The 25,079-nt window shown below is 48.5% G+C and overlaps 1 protein-coding gene and 1 long non-coding RNA gene across 7 annotated transcripts; both read right to left on the reverse strand.

The window, feature by feature from the left end:
* Positions 1 to 451: 451 nt before the first annotated feature.
* Positions 452 to 24,753, reverse strand: DAZAP1 (DAZ associated protein 1). 6 transcript variants are annotated; one of them, XM_080359554.1, is made up of 13 exons: positions 24,603 to 24,753; positions 19,995 to 20,035; positions 19,390 to 19,556; positions 19,010 to 19,075; positions 18,357 to 18,464; positions 17,355 to 17,396; positions 16,871 to 16,919; positions 10,037 to 10,119; positions 6,832 to 6,985; positions 5,196 to 5,225; positions 4,621 to 4,761; positions 3,789 to 3,971; positions 452 to 1,951 (listed from the first exon to the last, which is right to left on the reverse strand). In XM_080359554.1, exons 1-13 carry the CDS (start codon positions 24,632 to 24,634, stop codon positions 1,779 to 1,781), a joined length of 1,269 nt encoding a protein of 422 aa, XP_080215680.1. In that variant the 5' UTR covers positions 24,635 to 24,753; the 3' UTR covers positions 452 to 1,778. The 6 variants fall into 6 exon arrangements, with proteins under 6 accessions (XP_080215680.1, XP_080215684.1, XP_080215679.1 ...); XM_080359553.1 differs by having other exon boundaries at positions 453 to 1,951; positions 18,357 to 18,467; XM_080359556.1 differs by lacking the exon at positions 17,355 to 17,396 and having other exon boundaries at positions 500 to 1,951.
* LOC308049744 lies at positions 10,339 to 15,350 on the reverse strand. Its single transcript, XR_013923327.1, has 2 exons — positions 13,852 to 15,350; positions 10,339 to 11,254 (listed from the first exon to the last, which is right to left on the reverse strand). It is a non-coding gene; the product is annotated as an uncharacterized lncRNA (long non-coding RNA).
* Positions 24,754 to 25,079: the final 326 nt, after the last annotated feature.

Genomic DNA, 25,079 nt, shown 5'->3' on the forward strand with positions numbered 1-25,079 from the left:
AGGCAAGCGCCGGCTCATCCCTCAGCACAGGCCGAAGCAGTTTGTCCCGGGCAGAGGCGAGTTTCGGTCAGGCCCGCGCTGAGCTGGACAAGCTGGTTCTGCACAGGCGTCCGGCTCCAAAACCTCTTACCCAAGAGGAGCTGGGCAGATGGCAGCGCAGCGACGACAGGCTCTGTCTGTTCCACGGGTTTGTGCTGCACCACTTTCCACGGTGCATTTCAGAGCAATAAATGACAAACCAAAGCTCAGCGAGGAGCCCAAGGGGGTGCACCACATCCCAGTGTCACCCGCACAAAGGGCTGCGGAGCAGCTCCCGGCACAACCCAAACGAACCACAGAAACACCCACCCTGAGCTACTCCAAGTCCCGATCTGCACAGTAAGATGCTCGTAAATCTGTGTTCTACCCACTTGATGCTGCTCTCAGCAGTTACAGAGAAAACCTCAAAGGGGGACAGCGATGGAGGAGAGGCGGTGAGAACACGTGTCCTGCATCAGGGCAGAAACAGGACTTGCGATCACAGCACCAGGAAAATCACCTCTGGATTTCAAAAGCGGGGAAAGAGAAACAAGACGTCCTCTCCGATACCTACACGTGCCCCCGGTAGCTGGTCAGAACGCGGCTTCACAGCACCCGGAAGCCTCGAGGTCAGAGACAGAGCAGCGCCCAACATCACCGCGACCCCCACGCCAAATCCGCTCCCGGCCAGAGCCGCCAGCACCGGGGCGGCCGCTCAGCGCCCGGAGCGCTCGCAGCGTTACCAACTCCACTCCGGCGCCGGCAGCGCCCCGGTCCACCGCAGCCCAGCCTAAGCCTGCACGCTGGCATCAAGACGTGAGTTTCAAGGCTGCCAATCAATTTCTCACGAAAACACAAATTCACAAGAAACTTTTTTCTCAAAATAAAAAAAATAATTAAAAAAATAAAATAAAATAAAATGGAGACAGGCTTGTGTTTCTAATCCAAATGTACTTCTCTTTATTCAAACCAGGGGTAATCACTGGTTAGTGCAAAACGCACCTAAATCTTTTTGCCTGAGGGAAATCTACATCTTAACAAGGCCTCCGTTAACCCCGAACGAAATCCACAGAGGATTTGAAAGCGTTTGAAGCGCAGATCTAAGGCTGCGCCTCCTAAGTGACTCCGTGCGTCGACACGTCTGCACCTGCCTCGTTACCAGTTCGACACCAGCGGGTAACAACAGCAAAATACACTCAGTAGATTTCTTTGAACTCCCAGAGTTTCTGAACCAGCCGCCCCACCACTGCAGTCGGGAGCGAGGGGGCCGCCGCTCGCCCTCACCGCCACCAGTGCTAACGGAAACCCTGCTTTAAATTAAAAAATAAGCCAGCATACATAGTAGAAAATTTCTCTTAAAAATTTCACAATCTGTAAATGTATATATTTTTTTTTTTCTTTTAAACATAAAAGTTTACAATATACGGTAAAACAAAGGCTCAGGAAAATAATTTCAAAAAAAAGAAACCTGAAGTTTTGAATTAAAGCTGAAGACATTTTTAAAACCCTGTAGTTTGAACCAGTGACATTTTCTTTATTTGTGCTGATGGGTTAGAGAAAGGAAAATGTTTAAAAACTGCAGTCCAAACACCCACAGCTTTGCCTTCAGAAGCCACCTTCCCCCAGCCCACCCCCCAAAAAAACCAAAGAAAAGGTGTTGTTACGTTTTTCTGCCATCAAGTATGTGATTGTCACAAGTTCAGAAGTCTGGGATTCCTGGGCTCGCCGGCTGCAGCTGCTCCGCGCGGACAGAGCGGACGCTAGCGCCGGTACGGGTGAAATCCTTGCACGTTGTGGTTCTGTCCTCGGCCGAAGCCGCTGCCGCCGGCCGGGGGGCCGCTGGACGGCTGCACCGAGGGGCCTCCGTAGGGAGGGGGCTGCTGGCTGGGGTCAGAGAATCCTTGTCCGAAACCACTCAAGTCTTGTCCATACCCTGGAGAGAGGGGAAAAGGCAGCGTCAGCTCCCGGCCCCGTAGCACGCACCACGGCGGCGCAAAGTCCAAACCCCACGCTGCTCCCGCCCCCCATGCGCGGCCCTGGGAGCAAACGCCTCGGCGAACATGGGAGGGTGAGCAGCTGCTGTCACCTCCCCGCATGGGAGAACAGGCCGAAGGCAGCGCTGAGGTTTTGCTTTCGGGGTAACCCTGCCCAGGCTGGCAGTTGTGCAGACGTGAAGCGGCTTGCAGCTCTGCTGCCAGCTCCTCCTCAGTTGGTTTGTTTTGGGTTGGGTTTATTGCCTAAAAACCAGTACTGTCAGGTTCAGCAGAGATGAAGGTGGAGCAAGGAGGTTTTTCCTGCGGTCTCCCAGCTCCCGTCCTGCAGCCACCGCGCTGGGCGTGCAGAGCCAGCGTGCAGAGCCAGCGTGCAGTCACGGCCTCACCAGCTGCCCTGGATGGGGAAGCACCTCCTGCACCAGAGAGACACTGGAGAAGACAACCTCCCACTCCCCTCCAAAAAACACACCACTGTTGCCTGAATATATGTTTTAATTAACTAACCAGCCTCTATTTCAATACTCAATTAAAAAAATGTAAATTTAAACATAAGGGGCAAAGTTGGCAAAGCAGAAGCCAGAAGGTTGTGATTACTGTCCCCGTTCTCCCTCCTAATGGAACCCTGGGTCCAAAGTCGTCCTTGGAAAGAACAAACACCCTGCCCCGAACTCTCGCTGGCCAGCCAGGCTACAGCGGATTTGTTGCAAGTTGAAAACACAAAGGTCCATTTGATTTCATTCTCCCTCAGCTGGAGGAACTCGAGCAGCGAGGCCGCGATGTGGCCAAGGAAGAGCCGGGCGGCTCAGAACAAACCCAATCTGGGGCTACGGAGAAAGGGTGAAGACAAAAGATACGCTGGAATTCCTGCTGCCAGCAGGCAAGACAACGAGATGTAAATTAAGGACACTGAGAAATTTAATAAAGGTTCCTGTAATTAAATACAACTCTTAATCATAATAGTGGCATCAGTGCAAGCCTCTGCTATGAAAGATGGTATTAAGAATCCTAATTACTAAGTACGTTTCTGCAGTTCTGCTTCTCTCTATGCAGGCTTAAAGCAGGCTTAGCTCTCTTAATCCAAAACAAAGTCTCTTAGCATGTCTTCAGTATTTCAATTTCAAGCTCTGCCCGTCTCTCAGGACTTGCTACCACTAATGAGCATTAAAACACATCTATCGCAGGCCTCTATTAGCTCAAAATGCTAATCCAGTCATTTTTTCAGACAGAGATAAGCAGGCAACCCGAAATACACTTTAACTGTTTGCCAAGGGGTGAGGCTCAGAGTGGAGGGGGAAATCAAGCTGTTCTCGCTGTACTCTGCAGCGTTCCAGCATTAAGTGGTGGAAACCACAGTTCTGCATTTGTTTATCACAAAGGAAACCTACAGCATAAACCTGACCAGCCAGCCATTTCAGCACCCATTGATCTCCCCCCGCTTTCCCGATCCCCCGACTCTGCGCTCCGCGCCGTGCTGAGCACGCCGGGTCACATCAGAGCCTGAGCTCAGCTCGACCAGAGGATGAAACCTCAGCAAACAGCAGCGTCATTAACACCTCGGCTGCGAGTTCTCACTTCAGCCAGCTGATACACGTCTGAAGACAATTTCACAGCGTACAGGCAATATTTTAGAGTAGATTACGAAAACACCCTCCAGCTAGAACGCTGCGTGAGCGCTGGCGAACTGTTTCTGAACACTGACTTTCTCCCGCAAGTGTCAAAGAAAGGCAGGAGGGGGAGACACACAAAGCTGAGTTTATTCCCCGGGTGGTTACTTACCAAACTGACTATAGGGGAATTCTGGCTGAGCCGTTGGGGGTTTGCTCATGTCCTGAGTTGCCTGAGACGGCGGCGGTGGCGGCGGGAAGGCGAGCGGGGCTGCCCCCGGCGTGGCGGGCGGAGGGGGGACTCCAGGAGGGGCAAACTGGTCAGGCGGAGGAGGTGGAGCACCGTAACCAAAACCTGTGCCAAAAGACACCATAAACACCATCAGGACTTCCTGCATGGCTTGAGCATGATAGAATTAAAAAAGAAATACTTATACGTCTATTAAACCCAAAGTGTTTGTGAATTCACATGCACACTTGAGATGTGAGGAAGCAGCCGCATTACTCAAGGTCTCAGGAGGAAAAGGTACCCAAGATATCCCAAACAAATGGGATCGTCACAGCAGAACGAGCGACTCCAGCTAACTGGGTGCTGTTCTCTGCCTTCTTTTTTAAAGCAGGTTTGTGACCAGACTTTGGAAAAGGTGGCCTGAGAGGTTAGGTACTGAAATCCTATTATATTTCCAGTGCCAGCAGTGACCTTAATTCCTTAAGCTCCTCTGAAAATCCCAGCCTGCGTCTGGCCCAGGTCACCGCGCAGCCATCTCTAACTTTTCTCTCAGTAATAAGGGTACACGATAAATCTAAATTAATTCAGCGACACAGATGTAGAGCAGAGAACATAACAAATGATTCTTGCACCCCAGAAGGAAGGAAACCCAAGTCACTGGCAAAAATACTTACAGCTCAGAATACACCATTTAGGCAAAACTTCTAAGGATGTTTTGGGAAAAAACATCCAGAGAAATAGGAGCAAAAGGCAGGAAGGGAAGTGGGTGACTTACTGAAGGGCGGAGGGGTGCCATAGCCCTGCGGAAATCCCTGCGGAGGGGGGAAGCCTCCGGGAGGGGTAGAGACGATGTAGGAGGTGAAGGGTGGCGGTGGCGGCGGCGCTCCTCTGCCCGGGGGCGGCGGGCCGTACCCCCCTAGAATCACACAGACAACAACAACCAAAGCGGCTTCAGGAGGAAAAGCTGCTGCTTAAGTCAGCATCCTCTAGATGGGGTAAAGCTGTTGGATATTTTCACATTTCAGACACAGTCTCAGCTGTCTGTGAATTCTTACTTTGGGAAATATTTGTCCTCCAATGTCCCTACTGTAAATAATTGCGGTTTAGAATGTAATTCCTTGATAACGAATTAGCGTGGTTGCCAACAGCAGGCTGTACGTCAGCTCCCATGACTGGTTTGGTAAGAACACACTATCTTCTCCTTCGTCCTTTCAGGACAAATTCAACCAAGCTCTTAAATGTAGGTTAAATACTACAGGAATCCACAAAATCACTGTTAATTCTTAAAGAACCTGCCCCCTGGCTCAGTGGCGTTTTTCTTTTACAAGTGGTCCCACATACCGTACTTACCAATTGCCTGTCCAGCTGGCACCCACATCCCTAGAACAGAACAAAAAAGCGACTTATACGGGCACTGAAGCTGTGTGCTGTGAAACAGGAACGACCACAGGCAGCCCCTCCTGCTCTGGCACGGGCTGGGGACCCTCCCACTGTCCCTTACAGATCTATTTTTATGGGCCTTGCTCTATTTCTGAGCCTGTAATTCTGAAAAGACTCAATCATTCAGCAAATAACGCACAGAGGAGACGCCAGTCCCCAAACTCGTGTCAGATGGAGCGTTCAAGAACTGCGAGAAACTACCCTAGTATAATGAAAACCCACTGAGAACCGCAGCAGACTACACATCCAAAGCATTTTTAATACGCTACCAGGTTCATCCGAGTTATTTTTCACATTCTTGAACCATAAAAAACCATCATCTTCTGCATTTGTTACAGCATTAAGATTGAAAGATAAATGCATTTATGTTTTCCATTAATCTTTCCAGTAGATCAGATATCGTTTTCTCGACAAATAACCACATTGAAAAATAATCTACTTTCTCAATTTGCGCAGTTGCAGATTAGCACATCTGGGCAGAATGTCAAAGCCTCAGCTGCGGCTTTCAAGTTAATAAGCACCATGGGGAAACGAGCAATCCCCGCGCCGAGGTACCATCTATTGTAGGCAGAGATGAAGCCGTGACGCTCCCTCCAGCCCCCCAGGTGAAAATTTCTCATCTATCAGAGCAAGCAAGTTCTGTTCTGTCAAACGCAACTCAATTATAGCACCGGATTTCTGCAGAAGTTATCGAAACTGTCTTTGGATGAACTCAGCATATTTATCCCGTCTTTGAAATCTTGTGGGGGTTACAGCCATCAAACCCAAAACACACGGCTGCTCCTTCCAGCCCTGAAGGCTTCAAGCTAAATCAAGAAAATTAGATGCAGTAAGTGCTCCCCGGCACCACTGCCAGCCCCATAGCTGCTTGTTATTTTTCCAGACTACATTAAGCAATAAAATCCAAAGACAAGACCATCTGTTTTTCCCTCATCCCTTTCAAATTTTCCTTTGAAACTGCCTCATCCTTGAAAACCTGGATTTCAACACCATTATTTTGTTAGGGTCTCACGCAGGCACAATCCCACAGCTTGAGCTTTCTCAGCGTTACCAAAACCCAGGTCAGTTCTGTTTGGGGAGAGGCAGAACCAAAGGGTCCAGGTGACGCTCTGCTCGGGACACGTGATGGACTCTGCACAACCCACCGTCTCCTGCACCGCGAAACAAAGGGTTTGGGGCAAACGGGTGAAGGAACAACCTCAGCACACTCGGGGAGGCCTGATGCGTGGCACTTTAGCGCTGCTATCCGTAATCCAGCAGGGCCATCCCAGAATGTCAGGGGTTGAAGGGACCTCAAAGCTCACCCAGTGCAATCCCCCCATGGAGCAGGAACACCCAGATGAGGTTACACAGGAAGGTGTCCAGGCAGGTTGGAATGTCTGCAGAGAAGGAGACTCCACAACCCCCTGGGCAGCCTGGGCCAGGCTCTGCCACTCTCACCCCCAACAAGTTGCTTCTCATCTTTAAGCAGAACCTCCTGTGTTCCCATTTGCACCCACTGCCCCTTGGCACGCGCTGGTACGCCCGAACTGGGGGCGCTCGGTACCTTGCGGGCCGTATCCCTGCTGCCAGGTCGGCGGGGGCTGCCCTGCCCAGCCGTTGGCAGCGCTCGGCATGATGCGGCTTCCCCACTGGCTGGCGCCGGCCGGCCCGGGCGTTTGGCTTTTGCTATCGCGGGGTTCTGCGCGTTTCACCTCCACCTAAACAAACAGAGGGAGCGTTCAGGAGAGGTGGGGCGGGCCAGGGAGCCCCCCTGCCCCTCACACACACCCTTCGTTACGCTTAAGACTACACTTAGCATCTTATGACTTACGGCTAAGTACTTAATTATTAAACTTAAGGCCAGTAATTTAAAATGTTTCTCAGGTACAGTATATACGATGGTAAGACATTACGAGTCCTACTGTTGAGGTATTTCATGTAAAGCACATCCTACAAATCACTGTTCCATCATAGCACAGTATTCAATGGCTTTAATCTTAAAACAGCAGTACCCTCTTACAACGGCTCTTCACTTAAAACGAGCAGAATCTTAAGCCATTTATATACTAATTTAACACTTAAGGCATGAGTTACAAAGACGACATTTTCAGTAAAAAACCTTGGAGTAAAGAGCCCGCTCTGAAAAAGGGTACTAATGCTTTAACCGTTCCAACGTGTTCGGGGTTCGTTTGAGTTACAGTTTAAACCCACCCCAGCTAACTGCAATTTCAGCTCTGCTCATACCTGAGAAACACACAGTCGTTTGGTTCGGTTTTTGTTTGCTCGTTTTTAAACTTAGGTTTTTATTTAAATGTCTAATGGAAGATAAAGACTTACCTTCCCCAGGCTAACGCTTAAAGAATCTCAATTAACTCAAACAATGTCAGAGGGAATGGATGTGATAAGAGAATCTTACATTACATCTAACAAAAAAGTAAACAAACATGCAAGTAATAAAAATGGACAGTTGAGTCAATAAGAAGCAAATCTTCATACTGTGTTAAGTCAGTGACAAAAGCCCTCCTGTTCTTAAAATTAGTAAGCCACAGCGATTAACTTATTTTATTCAAAGATAAAGTGTCCTAGTGTTCCGAGCCATCGAGTAAGTGCATTTGACCTACTTAAAATAAGCTGCACATTCAATATAAACCTCTCTCTCTCTCAAAAAAAAATCCACTTTCTGATTTAATGAAACACTCTCAGCCCTCATGCATGCTGAATTAAAGCCTTTCTTATTTTATGATTAATTTTAATGGGTGCCAGAGTACAAAGAAAATAAATCTCAATCATCAATGGGCCTGAGTAGTATGGAAAATACAGTATTCAGAATTCTTCCTGCCATGTCTTAAAGCCCATTCATGTCAGAGAACAAACAGGAAACAGGCGCCAGGCAAGGACACCCCCTAATGCCCCAAGGACAGCAGACATGACAGCCACCAAATCCCCTCCAGAGGCACCGGGGGAGCCTTCAAAGGGCCCCAATTAATGAGTCTTAACACATCTGCCGCAGGGGACGCAGTCACTGCTTACAGAAGCACAGTCCTCCTTGCAATCTTCATTTTTTTTCCCTTTCAACAACATATGGATTCGTTTCAGCAATACCTTTTTAATTACCAAAAAAAAGAAAGCGATACCATTTTTAGAGCGGGCATTAGAGAGAGCGGAGTATCCGGAGCTCATTAATCTATGTGGAAGAATCCCATTAATTTTTCAGCGAACTGCCAAAGCGAGGACTGAAAAATCCCCGCGCGATGCTCCGAGCGAGGTGAAAACTCCCCACCTGTCTAAAGCCCGGTTGACACCAAGAAATGAGGCGTCTCCATCGCTCCGAGCTGAAAGAACAGCCAATATTTCTGCTTTTTATGTCATTGAAAGGGAAAAAACAACAAAAGCAAAGCAGCTGCACTGCCCTGTGCTCCCATTTCCAGCTCCTCTGTGGCACAGCTGCCTGTTTGCAAGGTTTGGGGCAGTTCAAGGCAATTCCAAGGAGAGATGTGGCATGTAGGTAATTCAGATCCACACCGGCGCACGTTTTCTGCTCACAAACGGGCACAAAACTGCGCAGGGAGGAAAGTGGAGGGAGCAGGAACTGGTGCTCGTGATCACACCAACACTCTGCATTCAGCAGCAGACCAGCCCGCCCCCCCACCCCAAACAGTCCACAGGAATCAAATCATCATATACTGCATCATTAACCAAATCCCACTGATATCAAGAATATATCCCCTGCTAGCTAAAGAAATGCTTATGAAACATCAGCTCATTGAATGACTTTAGAAGACAATGCAAAATGATACAACGTAATAATTTCAACTAAGGGACAGTATCTTTGTGTTTCTATTCACTCTGAAAATCGCAGTTTAAACGCTTTAAAAATTGTGGATATTATAGGGTAAAGCTTGCAAGGACTCTACATTTACAAGAATTTCCTGTGGTTATTTTTCATTAAGAACCTGTTATTTTCTCTGTATAAAACTTGGGTGTCCTGCAACAATTTACTTTGCATCTATGTTGTTTTTCCACAGGTACAAACATGTTCCTTGCTGAGAAACATCAAAGTGAGCACAAAAATCCCTCCCTATCAAACACTCGTTTGCTGACAACACAGTATGAAGATGAAACAACCAGAGGTCACTTAACTGCATTGTGGTTAAATACTATATAGAGTACGTGGGTTTGTATCAAAGTTTCACAGTAAGTGACCCAATTTTTTTAAAAACCAATCCTTCACGATGTTTTTATGGGTTTTTTTCCTCTCTTTTCAGCTTTAAGATCATATAAAGGAGATTGTCTCGCACCACCTCAAAATTGGAGTATCAAATAGACATCTGAAGGAGTGGTAACTTAAACCAAGCCTTGAACAACTCCGATTTCATTGGGATTCTGGTTTTTGAACAACTACCTCCCGTCCTTGCACCCCCGAGCGCTCCAAACCGAGGTCGGCGCCGTTAATCCGGTGTGGTGTTAAGCTCTGCCCCCCAGGTCTGTCAGCACAAGGCCTCGCCCAAAGAAACCAGCCCAGCCTAAGGCCTCAGGCCTTGCAGATCTGCGGCTCTTCTCCAAATCCCAGCCCCAAACTCGCTGCCTCTCTCGCCCCTTCAAGCCACTCCGAAGACTTTCCCCACCTTCATGGATAAAGCCTCGAATTTGGATGCGCACGCTGTCCCGCCTGAAGCTGAATGAGCTCTTCAATTTGACTCGCCAGTGAAATCGCGAGTTGCCCAAGACTTGGTTCTTTCTTAAGGTAAAATAAAACTACAACTACACACTTTTTTGCCCATGATGTCGTGAAAATGCATGTTGACAGCCTGGTCCACTGATTGTTCGTCCTCGAAAGTAATAAATCCAAAACCTAGCCAACGACGAAGAGTGAATCAAGGTAGCAGGGTGTTGTGACACAAAACAGGATGATGAACAGTATTAGGGGCGGACCAAGGGTTCAAGCAGGGGTTTCAGATAACGGAGACTTGTGTTAAAGTTTCAAAAGAAGTCAATCTGAGAAATTGCAATGGATACTTCCTGGAATTAGGCAATTAATGCCTCATCTTGATTTCAAACATGCAACTTAAACTGAGATTTTTAACTATCTTTTAATTTGATTTTATTCCTAACCCACCTACCAGGAAATGGAAAAAAAGTGCTATATAGTCATAAATACAACTGTGCCACAGGATTGAAACCAAAATACTTGTGGGACAGCAGATTAAAGTCAAGCAACTTTGCTGCTCCTATCTTTGATCCAGCCTAGGTTCCCAAGGAAAACGTCTTCTGTCCCTGTTCCCCAAAGCTGCAAAGCAACTTCCTCCCATCCCTTTCCCCGTCTTCCAATTAGGGAATATTTTCCGTGGAAAATAAGAAAGTCGTCTTTGAAATGTAGCTGTTAAAGCATGAGAAATTTTACCACTCCGTGGATGAATGAGAAGCTTCAGAAGCTGACAACCTAGATCAGAGGTTCTCAAGTTTCCCACACCTTAGCAAAGCACATCGTGGCTGTTACTCCTGCCAGCTACAGCAGTGCTGCTTAGAGCGCGACACTTGTCGTCACGTCCCTTCGTCTGTTTTATTCCTTCTAATTTTCTGCTGCTTTGCTCTTGAAAAATCCACACGATACTTTCCAGTCCCTCTTTTTGCCCACGACAGCGCTAAGTGCCGCAGGTCCCTTTGATGTGACCACAGCCCTCGGTGGTGGCGGCTCAGCCGAATGCAGCAGCTTATGAACAAGGGAACCTACAGGTCCAACGCCTGCAGAAGACGCCAGAAAACAGGCAAAGCCCCAGGACTAAAGGGCTTCTTGGGGTCACGCTCTGAGAACCACTGCGCTCAGGTTGTAGCTGCCGATACTGCCGAGAGAGTGGCAAAATCGTGGTTAATGCCACCGAACACGGAGGCTGGTTCATGCCATCAACCACTCGCTGCCGCTGTGACAACCCGGTCCCGGGAAGGTCAGGACACATGCAGTACGTAAACTGTGCCATTCTTTGGATTAGCTAAGGGGAGAGCAATCAAAATTAGAAAGAAAAACAAGGTGCGGCATCAAAAGCATATGGAACATGGATGCATTTCTGCTTTTCTGAAACCCAAGATTTCCCCCTTGGTTTGCATTTTGCTTTGCAGCTAGTGCTGACAGCAGCCATATATTGCTCTAAAGCGTTAAACAGAAATACAGTATCTATAACAGTTAGTGTCTCTCTGAGCTTATCCAACTGGGTTGGGTAAGCCCAAAGAGGCCTATTGTAGAAAAAGTTTATATATATAAAAAAAATACACAAAGATACAGGCCAAAATAGATTCCAGCAGGTCAAATTCTGCTGTCAGCAACAAGAGCAAAAGACATCACTAAAATAAACTTAAAATAAAAAGGAAAAAACTTAGCATTTCCCACACACAAGAGACTGGCAGTATAAACGAAGTTTGGTTGAGCTGTGATGAAAGCAGCCTCAAAGCTGAGAGCAGCATTTCATCACAATATATTTGTCTGAGGTTAACTAGAAATCTAAGTATTAGAGGCAAAAGAAAAGTAGTTGTATTTAAGTGACACGCTCAGTGTTACAGCCTTTATCTAAGCAGGCGTGGGGAAGAAAAGGGATGGACACCATCGACAGCAGAAGGCTGCTCCTTCAACTAGATTCCAAGGCTGAAGGAGGGGAACGGACCGTGGTGGGGATGGGGCTTGGAAGGGGAGAAGGAAAGAGAGGAAGAGGTCACCGAGGAAGCCAGAAACAGGAAAATGAAAAGGGCCAAACGCCACAAGATAGGGACCAGGGAAGAAATCAGAACACAGCACACAGCAAAACTCCACCAACATTAAATTTTAAATACGCTAAAAGGGATGAGGTCCGGCAGCTGTATTTTCTGAAGGACAGGACTCTATTGAAGACTGAAGAAACTAATTGCATTTAGCAGGAACCCAAGAGGACCAGGGAACAGAGCAAGGATGCTGGTTCACAGCCAAGGGGAGGATGAGAACAAACACAGCAAGAACCTGTAAATTACTTCCCAGCTGTTGGTTTAGCCAGGAATTGAAAGCAGCAGCAGCAGAGACTGCAACAAAGCCACTGTTTCTTTTAAGATGTAAGGAGGCTGCGCTTCTGCTTGGGACTCTGCAACGAACGGGGATGAAAGCAGAGCGGGGAGGGACTGCGAGGAGCCGGGATGACTCGAGTGCTCAAAGACGCGCCGGCAGCTCCTCAAGGACATCGCTGCGCTCTGCCGCCAGCCCAGGCTGCTTCCCAGCAGGAGCTGGAGCCTGGCGGATGCTGCGGGGATTACAACACGGAGAATTCTTCCCTCCTCCTACCAGCAAACTAGTACAGAATCCCAAAATGTCAGGGGTTGGAAGGGACCTGGAAAGCTCATCCAGTGCAACCCCCCCATGGAGCAGGAACACCCAGATGAGGTTACACAGGAAGGTGTCCAGGCGGGTTGGAATGTCTGCACAGAAGGAGACTCCACAATCCCCTGGGCAGCCTGGGCCAGGCTCTGCCACCTTCACCCCAAACAAGTTTCTTCTCAGATTTCAGTGGAACCTCTTGTGTTCCAGTTTGCACCCACTGCCCCTTGTCCTGTCCCTGGTTGTCACCAGCAGAGCCTGGCTCCATCCTCCTGACACTGCCCCTTTCCATATTGATCCCCGTGAATGAGTCCCCCCTCAGTGTCCTCTTGTCCAGCTCCAGAGCCCCAGCTCCCTCAGCCTTTCCTCACACGGGAGATGCTCCACTCCCTCCAGCATCTTGGTGGCTGCGCTGGACTCTCTCCAGCAGTTCCCTGTCCTGCTGGAACTGAGGGGCCACAACTGGACACAAGATTCCCGCTCATCCAGCCCGCACTCCCTCAGTTCAGCTGTGAGGATGCTGTGGGGACTGTGTCAATGCCTCACTCAAGCCAAGGGAGATCACGTCCACCGCTCTGCCATCATCCATCCATCTTGTTATGTCCTCATAAAAGTCAATGAGGTTGGTCAAGCACGACTTCCCCTTGGTGAAGCCATGTTGGTTGCTCCTAATGACCCTCTTATCCCTGATATGCCTTGAGATGGCACCAGTAACGTGCAGTAAGGGATCTGCTCCAAACACGAGGATAACAAAGGTAACGGAAGAAGGTGAAATTCAGAATGATACAAGCAGAAGATGGCAGCGAAGCGGCTTTTTGAATGTTGTAAATACAGCTCTCACGTTAGAGGACGGGGACGGAGCCAGCAGGGCCCTGTGCCACAGAACACAGGTCAGAAGGGAAGAAGGAATGTGCTGTGATCAGGAGAACCCACCGCAGGCTCCCAGCCTTCCCCAGGGATTCACAAGGCCAGTTTTGGAGATGACAGTTAGTTACCACGCTACGGAAAATAATGTAACAGAGCAAATGAAAGCCAGCGCAACAGGATTCAAGAACACTGAAGAAGTCAGATGAACTAAGGGAGAAAGTATTCGGATGGAGACAGAGAGGTTCCCAAAACTGGACACATCTGCCCTTCTGCTTCAAGCTACCACCAGGGAAGGGGACCCAGAAGCCTCATTTTGGTATAGCTTTAAGCCGAGAAGCCATTAATTGAGACCATGATTAATCCAGACCAGGTAGGATGTTTTAGTACCTTTTGCTCAGAGGCTGCAAGGCTGGGATTAAATACTTCAAAGATATAGATGATACAATAATTACTGAAATATTTCAGAACTTCAGCCCCAAATTGTGCTCAGATGCCCGTATCTTAGTCTCCACTGCCTCCTCTATTGAAAACCAGATGCTCTGGAGCATTTATATAGATGAATTTATGTCCTACTTAAATAAAAGGTATCTGTTGAAAGAAGATTAAGATAGCTACAGCAAGAAAACAAAACAAAAAAACAAATATATTGAAACTTCGTTTACACTCCAATAAAAGACAAAGCCCGTCCCTCCTCTGACTGTCGAACTGGCCTGTACCTCTGTGATAAATTATCACCTAGAGAGAAGAAATCTAAAGAGATATCGTTAATCACAGTCAAACAATTCACAGAGAGAAAAGAAAAAAAAGAAAAAAGAACTTACTTAACATTACCGTACTTTACTATGAAACACTTAAATATGTCACTAAGGATGTATGTCTAAATTAAAAATAAAACTAAGACTTAACAGCTTAATAAATATGAAGTGAAGAATATATTTCTTAATAATGAGTCAGAAGAGAAATGAAAGTTCAGATGGCAAACTATTCTCGAGCATGTAGAACATGCTACAAGGTGGTCAGTGCGACTGAGCTCCGGTATTTAAAATATTGCCTCTTAATTGTCAAACAGATGGCGGATGCAATGGAAGGTGGATGACATGAGACTTGCTTCGTATTTTGACCAAAGGTTCATCGCATTGGTAAACAGCCTAGTGATGCTTCCAGCTTTGTTTGGGTTTTATTAAAAAAGCCATCTAGCATACAGGGATTATATGTCCCAATCAAAAACTATATATTTCAGAATCACAGAATGGACTGGGTTGGAAAAGCCCTCAGAGATCATCCAGTCCAATCCTTGGTCCAACTCCAGCCCACTGACTAGATCAGGGCACTAAGTGCCATGGCCAATCTCAGTTTCAAAACCTCCAGGGCCGGTGAGTCCAGCCCCTCCCTGGGCAGCCATTCCAATGCCTGACCACTCTCTGCACAGAATTGCTTTCTAATCTCCAGCCTCAATTTCCCCTGGCAGAGTTGAAGCCCATGGCCCCTTGTCCTATTGCTGATGCCTGGGAGAAGAGCCCAATCCTCCCCTGGCTAGAACTGCCCTTCAGGTAGTTCTAGAGAGTGCTGAGCTCAGCTCTAAGCCTCCTCTTCTCCAGACTAAACAAGCCCAGCTCCCTCAGCCTCTCCCCATAGGGCTTGTGTTCAAGTCCCTTCCCCAGTCTTGTTGCTCTTCTCTGGCCCCGCTCCAGCACTTCAATCTCTTTCCTGACCTGAGGGGCCCAGCACTGAACACAATACTCCAGGTGTGGCCTCCCCAATGCAGAGCACAGGGGAAGGATCACTGCCCTTGTCCTGCTGACCACGCTGGTTTGGATACAGGACAGGACGCCATTGGCCTTCTTGGCCACCTGGGCACACTGTTGGCTCATGCTGAGCTTCCTGTCCATTAGTCCCCCAGGTCCCTTTCTGCCTGACTGCTCTGCAGCCACTCTGTGCCCAGCCTGGAGCTGCAGGGGGTTGTTGTGGCCAAAGTGCAGCACCCGGCACTTGGCCTTGTTGAACTTTAGCCCATTGGAATGGGCCCATTTTTCCAGTCTCTCCAGATCCCTCTGCAGAGCCTCCTGCCTTCCAGCAGCTCCACGCTCCCTCCCAGCTTGGTGTCATGAGCAAATCTGCTGATGATGGTCTCAATCCCCTCATCTAAATCATCAATAAAGATGCTGAACAGGACCCTGCAGCCAGTTCTTAACCAGAGAGTGCACTTGTCCAATCCACGGGCTCCCAGCTTTTGCAGGAGTATATGATGGGAGACAGTGTCAAAGGCTTTGCTGAAGTCCAGATAGACCGCATCTGCAGCTTTCCCCTCATGCACCAGGTGGGTCACCTGATCATCAAAGGATATCAGGTTGGCCAGACAGGACCTGCCCCTCCTAAACCCATGCTGGCTGGGGCTGAGCCCTCGTCCATCCTGAAGGTGCTGATTGCATTCAGGATGATCTGCTCCATAACCCTGCCAGGCACCGAGGCCAGGCTGACAGGCCTGGAGTTGCCAGGGTTGGCTTTGCAGCCCTTTTTGTGGATTGGGGTAACATTCACCAATTTCCAACCGTATGGGACCTCCGCAGTGAGCCGGGACTGTTGGGAGATGATGGAGAGCGGCTTGGCGAGCTCTTCTGCCAGCTCCCTCATCACCCTAGGATGGATCCCGTCTGGTCCCACAGACTTGTGAGGACCCAGATGGCTCAGTAAGTCACCAGCTATTTCCTCCTGGAATACAAGGGGGCTATTTGGCTTCCTATCTCTGTCAACCACCTCCAGAGGCCAGTTGTCCTGAGGGCCACCTGTCTCACTGGTAAAAACTGAGGCAAAGTAGGTATTAAGAACCTCAGCTGAGGGCTGGATTAGCTCAGGAAGTCTTCTATCGATGTCCCTCACCCTGGCCCCAGAAAGGCAGCAGACCTCCCCGTGGGATGGGATAATTATTTTGTGTCCTTTTTTCTTTAATTTTAAATGAAGCCATTTAACCAAAACAAAAAGCACATAATGGATGGATTCTGTTCTGTTCTCAGGTTCAGACACACTCTGAACTGGAGCACCCCCCATGCAATTACAGACATCGACATACCTTTCATGTGCAACAGGAGGAAACTCTGCCTTTCCCCCCATAGCACCTTAAGCCACAGGAGTGGCTCGAGAATCAAATTTAATTCAATAACTAGCAAAAGAAAAGAAAAAAATCCACAAATGAACATGAAACATCTGACCTTAAATGCACAGATACCAACTAAAGCTGCAGATGAAGAGTCTAAACTTGAAGTGGTATTTGCCCAGTGAATTATTCTTTTTCCTGAGGCAACGTAGAAAAAACCAAAAAGTCTACCTTTTGTGATGGTGTGAAATAGTTTGCCATCTGACTATAGGAGAGTATGAAGAAATTTCAAGGACAAACTAGATCAGCCTTTACCTCGGGGCCTCTGTTTCTCTGCGTCATAGATCATGACAACTTCAGTGACCTGGAAGAGAGAAGGGAAATTCTACTCACTCTGTGACCAGCGGGCGGCACCCCCAGCACCACCAGCACCCCCGGCCGCTGCACCAAGCGCAATCCCAGGCTGGATGCAACACAAACCAACTGGGGATATTGCTCTTCAGGAGAGTTTAAGAAAAGCCTGAGCTCATCTGTTCTGAAAAGCTGCTACACTGTGGCCTTTAAGGTCTCATCACAGTTAAGGTTTTAATCCAGCGTTATGGGCGCTACACTGTTTATAGCCTCACTATAGCCTATAAAAAAAACCCCCAAAGGTTTCTGTTTTTCAACATACTATTCATCAGTGCAGCTTCTTAAAAGATTATTTTTTCCATTTTTAAACGTTTTCACTCTCAACATGAAAAGCAGCTTTAACTGCAAACACATTAAAGAATTTCCACAGCTTCTCTGAATTACTTACTTGGATATCAGTGTGGCACAGAGCACCAGTTAGAGACGGATGCTGTAAATAGCATTACAAAAACCGCCTAAGTTACGCGAGATCAGCATCAGTGTGACTTACAAAAAAGGAGATGGAAAACGCAAGCCATTCAAGGGCTTAAAGGTTTTCATCCGAATAAGCATCACTGTGGCCACAAAACATATAGAAGAACCCCAATTTCTATACTATTGTTAAAGCTCTACTACTTACTTTAAAAAGCACTTACACTTAATGGCTGTTGCCTTCTACATTTGGTGGAATCAGCTCCACAGCTGTGGAACATGCTCCCCCATTTTTATTTACAAGTCTACTGCAGCCTTTCAAACTAAAGAAACAGTTGTTAGCCATTGCCTTTTATATATTTTAAATATTATCTTAATCAAATTTTAAATACTGTACTGCTGATAAACTTAGAGATCTTAGAGAAAGGTGATTTAAAATAAATAAATCAAAAGGCACTAAGTGCCACTCAAAGATGGCAAGTTCATGTTAGCTGGCACAGTCCTGGATTTAACTCCAGCAATCTTGAAGTTTCTCAAACTAGTTCACAGCTGAGGTGAATAGTTAGTTCAGCTCAGCAATTCACCACCTTGAAGCGGTAACAATAGTTGGGATAAATGGAAATTAAAACTACGAAAAAAACATCAGAAGATACAGTCATTTCAGTCCAACGTTATAAACTGAAATAACACCAGGTGCATTAACATGAGTAGCAGTTTGTCTCTAGGATGGAGGGTTTGGGGACAACTGAATTCAGTTGATTGTAGATGATGACTTAAGCAGCAAATAAGTTACATATCAGAGCAATAGATTTTGATAGACACCGCGATACATTTCAGGATGATGAACGTTTACTACAGTTCATCACAAAATGCTTCAGTATGTCCCTAGAGCAGTTTGTCTAAATTAACCCCAAATTTGACAGCTAGACAAAACCCGAGCAAAGGCAGCGGGGGAACATCGCGCGGCCCGGTCACTCACCACTCCGAATTTCTTGAAGTATTCCCTGAGCTCTGTCTCGCCACAGTTATGAGGAATCCCACCAACAAAAATTTTATTTGATTTATTGTTATCGCTCCTGGATCCTTTCTGCTGAATCAGGGAGGAGAGGAGAAGGAAAAGAAATCATCTGTCAGAAGGACAATCAAGTTGGCCACTTCTGTCATTTTACACTTGAGAGGAGCCATCTCTGGGCCCCAGGTCTCCTGCTCATTAAAGTGAAGCAACTGCACGTTCAGAGTGCAGAAGTTGAGTGTTCAGTTATAACCCAAATCGCTGTTCTTCAGAAGATCAGAGAACCAGGGACTGTGTTCTGAGGCCGTTTACTCACTTTATGATGAAATCACACGAGCCTGCAGGGTGCGGAACAGGCTGGGAAAGAGCGGCAGCCCTGCGAGCGCAGGGCCAGCCAGCGGCTCCACCGCGGGGCAAACCAACCAACATCACACCCACAACCGACCAACGCAGACACAAAATGTTCATTAACACCCCACTGGAGTCTCACCATGGACACCTCCAAAACACAATTTACACTCAAGGCCTGTGTACTGACTCTCGATTTTAAACCGAGGATATAACCCAAGGTAAGCCAAAACGTGGAAAACAGGCAGGATACACCAAGTATCTTTCCTTACCCATCCTTCCTTCGGTCTTGTCCTTTCTGGCTGCATCCCCCTAGGCGTACATGGCTTTGGATCAATCTGGAAGAAGTTCCAGTTTGGTCAGATCTCAGCGTGCAGAATATCGTTCTAAAAGTCACGTTTACAGCAGCTGAACACAGCACTGCTGAAATCCTGCTCCCCAGATCAAAGCTAGCGTCAGTACATCGCTTCTACAACGTGACACAAACCACTGAGTTAAAGCTGTCCTACAATCATTAATTATAACCAACAACAGGTTACTTTTACACTATCCAGCCTGCAAACAAGCAAGCCAGGATTTCAAACAGATCTTTGGAGCAGTCTGGAGAAAACAAACCAACACGTACACACAAAAAGCCACAAAAGCAACTTACATTTCGGCCGTCTAATGTATGAGGTCTACTGGCCAGTACTGTTCCCACACAGTTAGGATCTTTAAATTTGACAAATCCAAATCCTCGAGACTGGTTTGTTGTTTTGTCTTTCATAATTACACAGTCTACAACTTCTCCATACTGGGAGAAGTAGCTACGAAGAGTTTCTGTTAAGAAAAAAGCATACATTAAACAGAACCAGCTACTAACGTTACCAGCCTGTGTTCGCAGTTGTAACACAAAAGATAAACAACTCAAATTCAAACTCATCCTTTGAAAATTATTACATTTTACTTCCTCTAAACAAATGGTACATACTGCTTTATTTCCACTCACACACCAACCCAGCAGCATCACAGTAAAGCAACGATGAAGAATTGTTATCCAAGCTGACAAAAACTTTAACACCAAAACCAAATGGAAAATATAAACCCCAAAGTGATTCATATATATTTGAACTCTCTCCACAGAAGATTTTCTCGGTTAACAGGAGAGAGCAGCACAATCCCATCCACTGTTCCCCGTGGCTGCTCCAGAGCCGTGTGTCTGTCCGGGATTTCCTGCTCGCGAGGCCTGGCCCAAGGGCTGCGGAACACGGAGCTCACCTTGTGTCGTACTCCAGTCCAAGCCACCCACAAACAGTTTCCTGCAATGGAAGCAAATGGCAGTTTTAGGGCGCTACACCACAGGTGCTTCAGCTCATTCAATGCAGGAGTCAGCTATTCTGAAGAGGGCTGCGCTACCGAGGCCTCCAAAACACACTACAAAGCCTTTTCTTCAGGAGAATTCACTAGTCTTTGTGACAACCATCTTCTCTTTCATGAACAGAAAAGCCCAGGTTTCTCCACAGCTCTGATGTCCAGGTATTAGAGAAGGCAGTGTCGCTTGGAGAGATCATTACAATAGTCAGAAGGGAAAAAAAACCTACACAGAACACCACACCAAGTACATTTACCTCCTCTTCTGCAGCAGAAAGGAGTTCCAGCACAGAACACTTCATAGCTCAGAAAATATGTAAAAGCCTCACTGAAATGATTTGGAAAGTGATCCAGGAGCACCATTCCAGTCATTCTACCTGGTTAAGCCCACACCCATCGCAATGGGATGGTTGGGTTCCTGTCAAGGCCTGGACTGTGGGCTCTGCGGTACTTACAGGAAAACAGCTGCAGGGTCCACGCGGTTCCAACTTAGGGATGAAAACAAAATTCAAAGCTTCTGAGATAAAGCAAATTGACAGAAAACCAGACATCCTAGTTGAAGTACCCAAGTTCATTCCACTGAGCCCTCTGTTCTCACACTACTGTACTGGTAAAGTCCTTAAAGTGCTGTTCAAAACAAACAAAACCCCTCCACCCACTCCTTTTATCACCCATTCCTTTTGTTATTCCCTCACCTAGAAAGACCAGTCAGAATCACTTTTGTCTACCATTATCTTCTAGTTACATGAAAGCAAGAGTACAACTCCCAAGTCTAAGAGAGAAGGCAAACTTGTGAGGCAAGTAGCACTAATTCAGCTCTTAGTCATGAAACCATTTCACAACTTGGAGATATCTCCAAATAGACGAGAAAGTCACGGCTAAAACCCAAACTGAACCCCACACGTGAAACTCAGGACAAATCAGATTTAACACTTTTTCTGAAAGAGGAGCCAAATCTGAACCGTGTCATGCCGAAGCACACCAAGGCCTGGCCAAGCGCAAGAGGAGGAGCAGGGCGATGCAACAGCACCAGCTCTGCAACTCCTTATCAGCTCCAGGGTGTGACAAAACGGCCATGCAAAGTCACTTAGTCCATAATCAAAAGTGAGTTCAAAGCCACCTCAACACTTGGCTCTTTGCAGTACGAAGCAGCAACTCAAAAGCTCTTCCGTTAATAGTCTTACGGGTCTGCAAAGCAAATTCTGGGATAGTTCACCTTCGGAGGACGCCCTCAGTCCTCCAAAAGAACTGCAGCCTGCTTGTCTTCTGCTCACCCTCAGTACAGCTGAAATGTGGCTGGGAATTAGTGCAGCTTCACTGAAACTGAGAAAGTTGAGGTTCTCCTAACAAACAAAAAAACCAAACTTCCTCCCACCTGCTTTAAGAAGTAAGAAATGGGCCACACGGGACAGAGGGCACTGGCGAAGGACAGCCCTGCAGCGCCGGGTCCTGCGCAGGAGGGAGCGGAGACAAACCCGCAGTGCTTTTCACTTTGATTCACTGTGATCGGCACCACGTTGTGACCCTTTGCAACAGCCAACAGCGACTGAACTGCGGCCTCGGAGCGCACAGACACCGCACGTGAAAACGGGGGGTGACTAAATTCTGTATGACGCAGCACACGCAAGTCTTGTTCCGTTTAGGCAATTTTATTTCTAAGTCACTATTTGAGAGGTGAAACAAATTGTACCTTAAAAAAAAGGACCAACTTATGCACACATCAAAGCAGCTTCTTAAGCACGCAGACAATAACCACACCGGTGTGCACGGTGCTGCAGCAGCGGCTGCATCTGCTCCTGCGTTATCAGAACGTGTCCAAGCGCAGGCCTGGCCGCTATTGCTCGGCCCACGATGACCAAGTTTTTCTCAAGGACAGGAAACTCGCTCCACCTCCTTCCCCTGGCAAAGAGCTTCTCGGGGCACCGGGGCAAAGAACAGATTCAGCACCAGGCAGTTTTCAGCAACAGGTCACTTTTAGTGCCAGGCAAAGCTCAGCCCCCCGTCCCTTCCCCACTCTGCACACACAGAACGTGCACAAACCCACGTGCTGCTGCCTGTGCCATGATTTTCAGGTAAAGTGAGTTCTACAAGGAAATAACTTTATTTGCGAAGAGGAGAGGAGAAAGTAACCAATCCCGTGCTATATTCAGATTAAACTTTTGATAGCCCATTAGAGGCATTTTCTCAATCAACTGTATTTTGTGATTTTTTAAAAACTAAATTTGATAGCTTGGTGTGCAAGATCAATCTAAAAATACCAGTTGTATTCTGACAGAACGCTGAGCTGTCTGCAGGATTCCCTGACATTAACAGCCATCGACACCTTCCAATTCCATTATTATTTGTAGTCACCCTACATGGATTTAAACAAACAAAAAAAGCCGGGTTGCATAAGGTCAAGCACAGCAGCTGTATGTAAATACACGGCTTCTGTTTGTGTGCACAGTATAGAGTGGGAAAAGCCAGGGCTGGACACACTGAGCAACCAAGAGTTAACTAATCCTGACCTAACCCATAGATTTACACACCTGGCAAGTGGTCCCTGCCCACACTCACCTGCATCACCAGCCTCTTCCTCAGCTCTTACACCCGCTGCCTCTCATCAAACTTGGCATTCAAACAGCTTGTGGGTGGTTATTAAAATCACGCCATCAGCTGGAACCTGCGGCCGCCACTGGCCTCGCACCTCCCAGCACTAACGTGGGGAGCCGGACGTGGAATAACGACTCTGACGAAGTCACAGGACGTATAACAAGTTTCAACCAAGTTTCACGAACTCATGTGTTCTGCTTCAGCTGGCTCCTGACAAAACTTTACCAGCTAATTTACTATTTTCTGCCATAAATGTGTCTGTCACCGGAACGGCTAACCCCAGAATGAGTAAGAAAGCATGCAAGGGTATTTTAAAAGTGCCAAAAACTCAACAAAAGCACAAACTCTTTGCCTATGTAAAATAACCTGGCAGTTTGACCAACATCTGTCATTTCTCTTAGCACCGTCCAATGAACTACATCCTGTAGGACACAACGATCTCAAGAGCAGCACTTTCATTTTGTAATTAGTACTTCGGACTATTTGGAACAATGAATAACACAAGGCCCTACCTACTCATACTGACGTGACTCCAAGGCCTACAGCCTCCTAAGTATTATTTCACTTCAAATCCCCGTCTAGAAAAGCACTTACATTTGTAGCTTCCTATTAAGACACCTTTCAAACCAGAACTTCCTTCACACAACTACAAACAGTTGACTAAACTGCACTTTATTCTACACTTTTCACTTGGGCACTTTTGGGGGAGGAAAACAAAATCACCATCTCTGATTAAAATCCGATCCTTTCAAATCTGATTACAACTCAAAAGGATCAAAATCTAAGCGGTCTGCAATGGGAACGAGCCCTGGGCCGGCCAGGCCTGCTCGGGATGGAAGTTGAGGGTATTTTGGGAGTCCGTCGCAGCCTGCGCTCGCCACGGCACGCAGATCGTTAGGCACACAGCTCATTAGGCACCAGACAGTGACTAAGGCCCAGGAGCAAATAAAAACACTTTTTGAGCAAAACCTACACATTTCAACGTGCCTTGCGCAACACGTGCTGTTTGCAGCAACACGTTACATTCAAAACGGTTATCCCGGCTCTGAGATTTTTAAGACTATACAAATTAAGAACACACAGAGTAAATAAGCAGCTTAGCACACGCTGGGACATCACGGGAAGGCAGACTGGTGCGTGTCCACCGCAGCTCCAAGCGAGGGGACCAGTTTACATGCTGTGCCAAAACTTGCAGTGAACGCTAAGCAGCCCGGGTTTTTTTAACTATTATTTTCTGTTTTCAGTGCTAACATACCGAGTCTCCAGCCTCTCCATGTAAATGTCACAAAGCTTTAGAACACAGCACCGAGGCAGAATAACATTAAAAACGTGCCCGAAGAACCAGACCCACGGCAGGGTAGCGGCTCGGAGGAGCCGCAGGACGGCTGGGAAGCCTTTAAACGGAACGCGGCGCTTTCTGCCCGCAGCTCAGCAGCGGAGGGAAGTTCGGCCGGGCAGCTCCGGGCGCCGGGGCCCGAGGGGACGCTGCCGCCCGCCACCTTTGTCCGGTCGGTCCCCCCCGGGAGCAGCCAAGGTCCCGGCCCCTCCGGCCACACGGCGGGGAAGCGCTGATGAGTCACCGGCGTGTTTCACAGCCCGTTAGCGGCGGGGCCGGGGGAACAACCCGCGTGTCCCCCCGGGGTGCGGGCGGGCGCGGGAAGCGCGCGGTGACCTTGGGCGCGCGCACCTGCCGCCGCAGCCCGGCGCGGGCCGGTCACGTGAGGGGGGAGCGCTCCCGGTCCGCAGGGCCCAGCTTGGCGGGCGGGACCGGCGGCGGACGGCGGGACCGGGGGGGAAAGCGTGTGTCACCCCCCCCCGGAAGTCCCGGCGCGGCCCTCGCCTCAGGGCGAAGGACAACGGGGCCCGGACCCCCCGCCCCAGCGGCTCGTCAGGCGGCGTGTTCCCCCCCGCTCCCCTCCTCACCCGATCTCGTCGGCGCCTCCCACGCTGTTCATGGCGGCGGCGCCTCGGCGGTATCCGGGGCCGCGCCCGGCTCTTCCCTCCGGCGGCGGCGGCACCAGCGGCAAGTCGCGGGCTGCGGGCGGGCGCTCGTCGCCGTCCGGCCGTTCCCCGTTTCCCCCCCCCCCCCCCCACGCCTCCCGAGCTGCGCAACGGCCGCCCCCGGCCCGGCCCCCCCCGCCGCGCGCTCGCGCTCCCTCAGCGCCGCCAACCGCCGCTGCGCGCGCACCTGCCCCCGCTACGGGGTCTCCGGGGCCGCGCCCAGGGAGGGGCGGGGCGGAGCGGCGCGCGGGGGCTGACGGGAAGGGCAGTCCGCCCGCACCACGTGCGGCCCGCGGCGCCGCAGGGTCCTACCGCCCCCCGCCCGCACGGAGCCGCAGCCCCGCATGGCCATGGCCCCTTCCTTTCTTTTCCGTTTCCTTTCCGTTTCCTTCCCTTTCC

This window comes from Nesoenas mayeri (genome assembly GCF_963082525.1).
Source record: "Nesoenas mayeri genome assembly, chromosome: 25".
Taxonomy (NCBI): Eukaryota; Metazoa; Chordata; class Aves; order Columbiformes; family Columbidae; genus Nesoenas; species Nesoenas mayeri.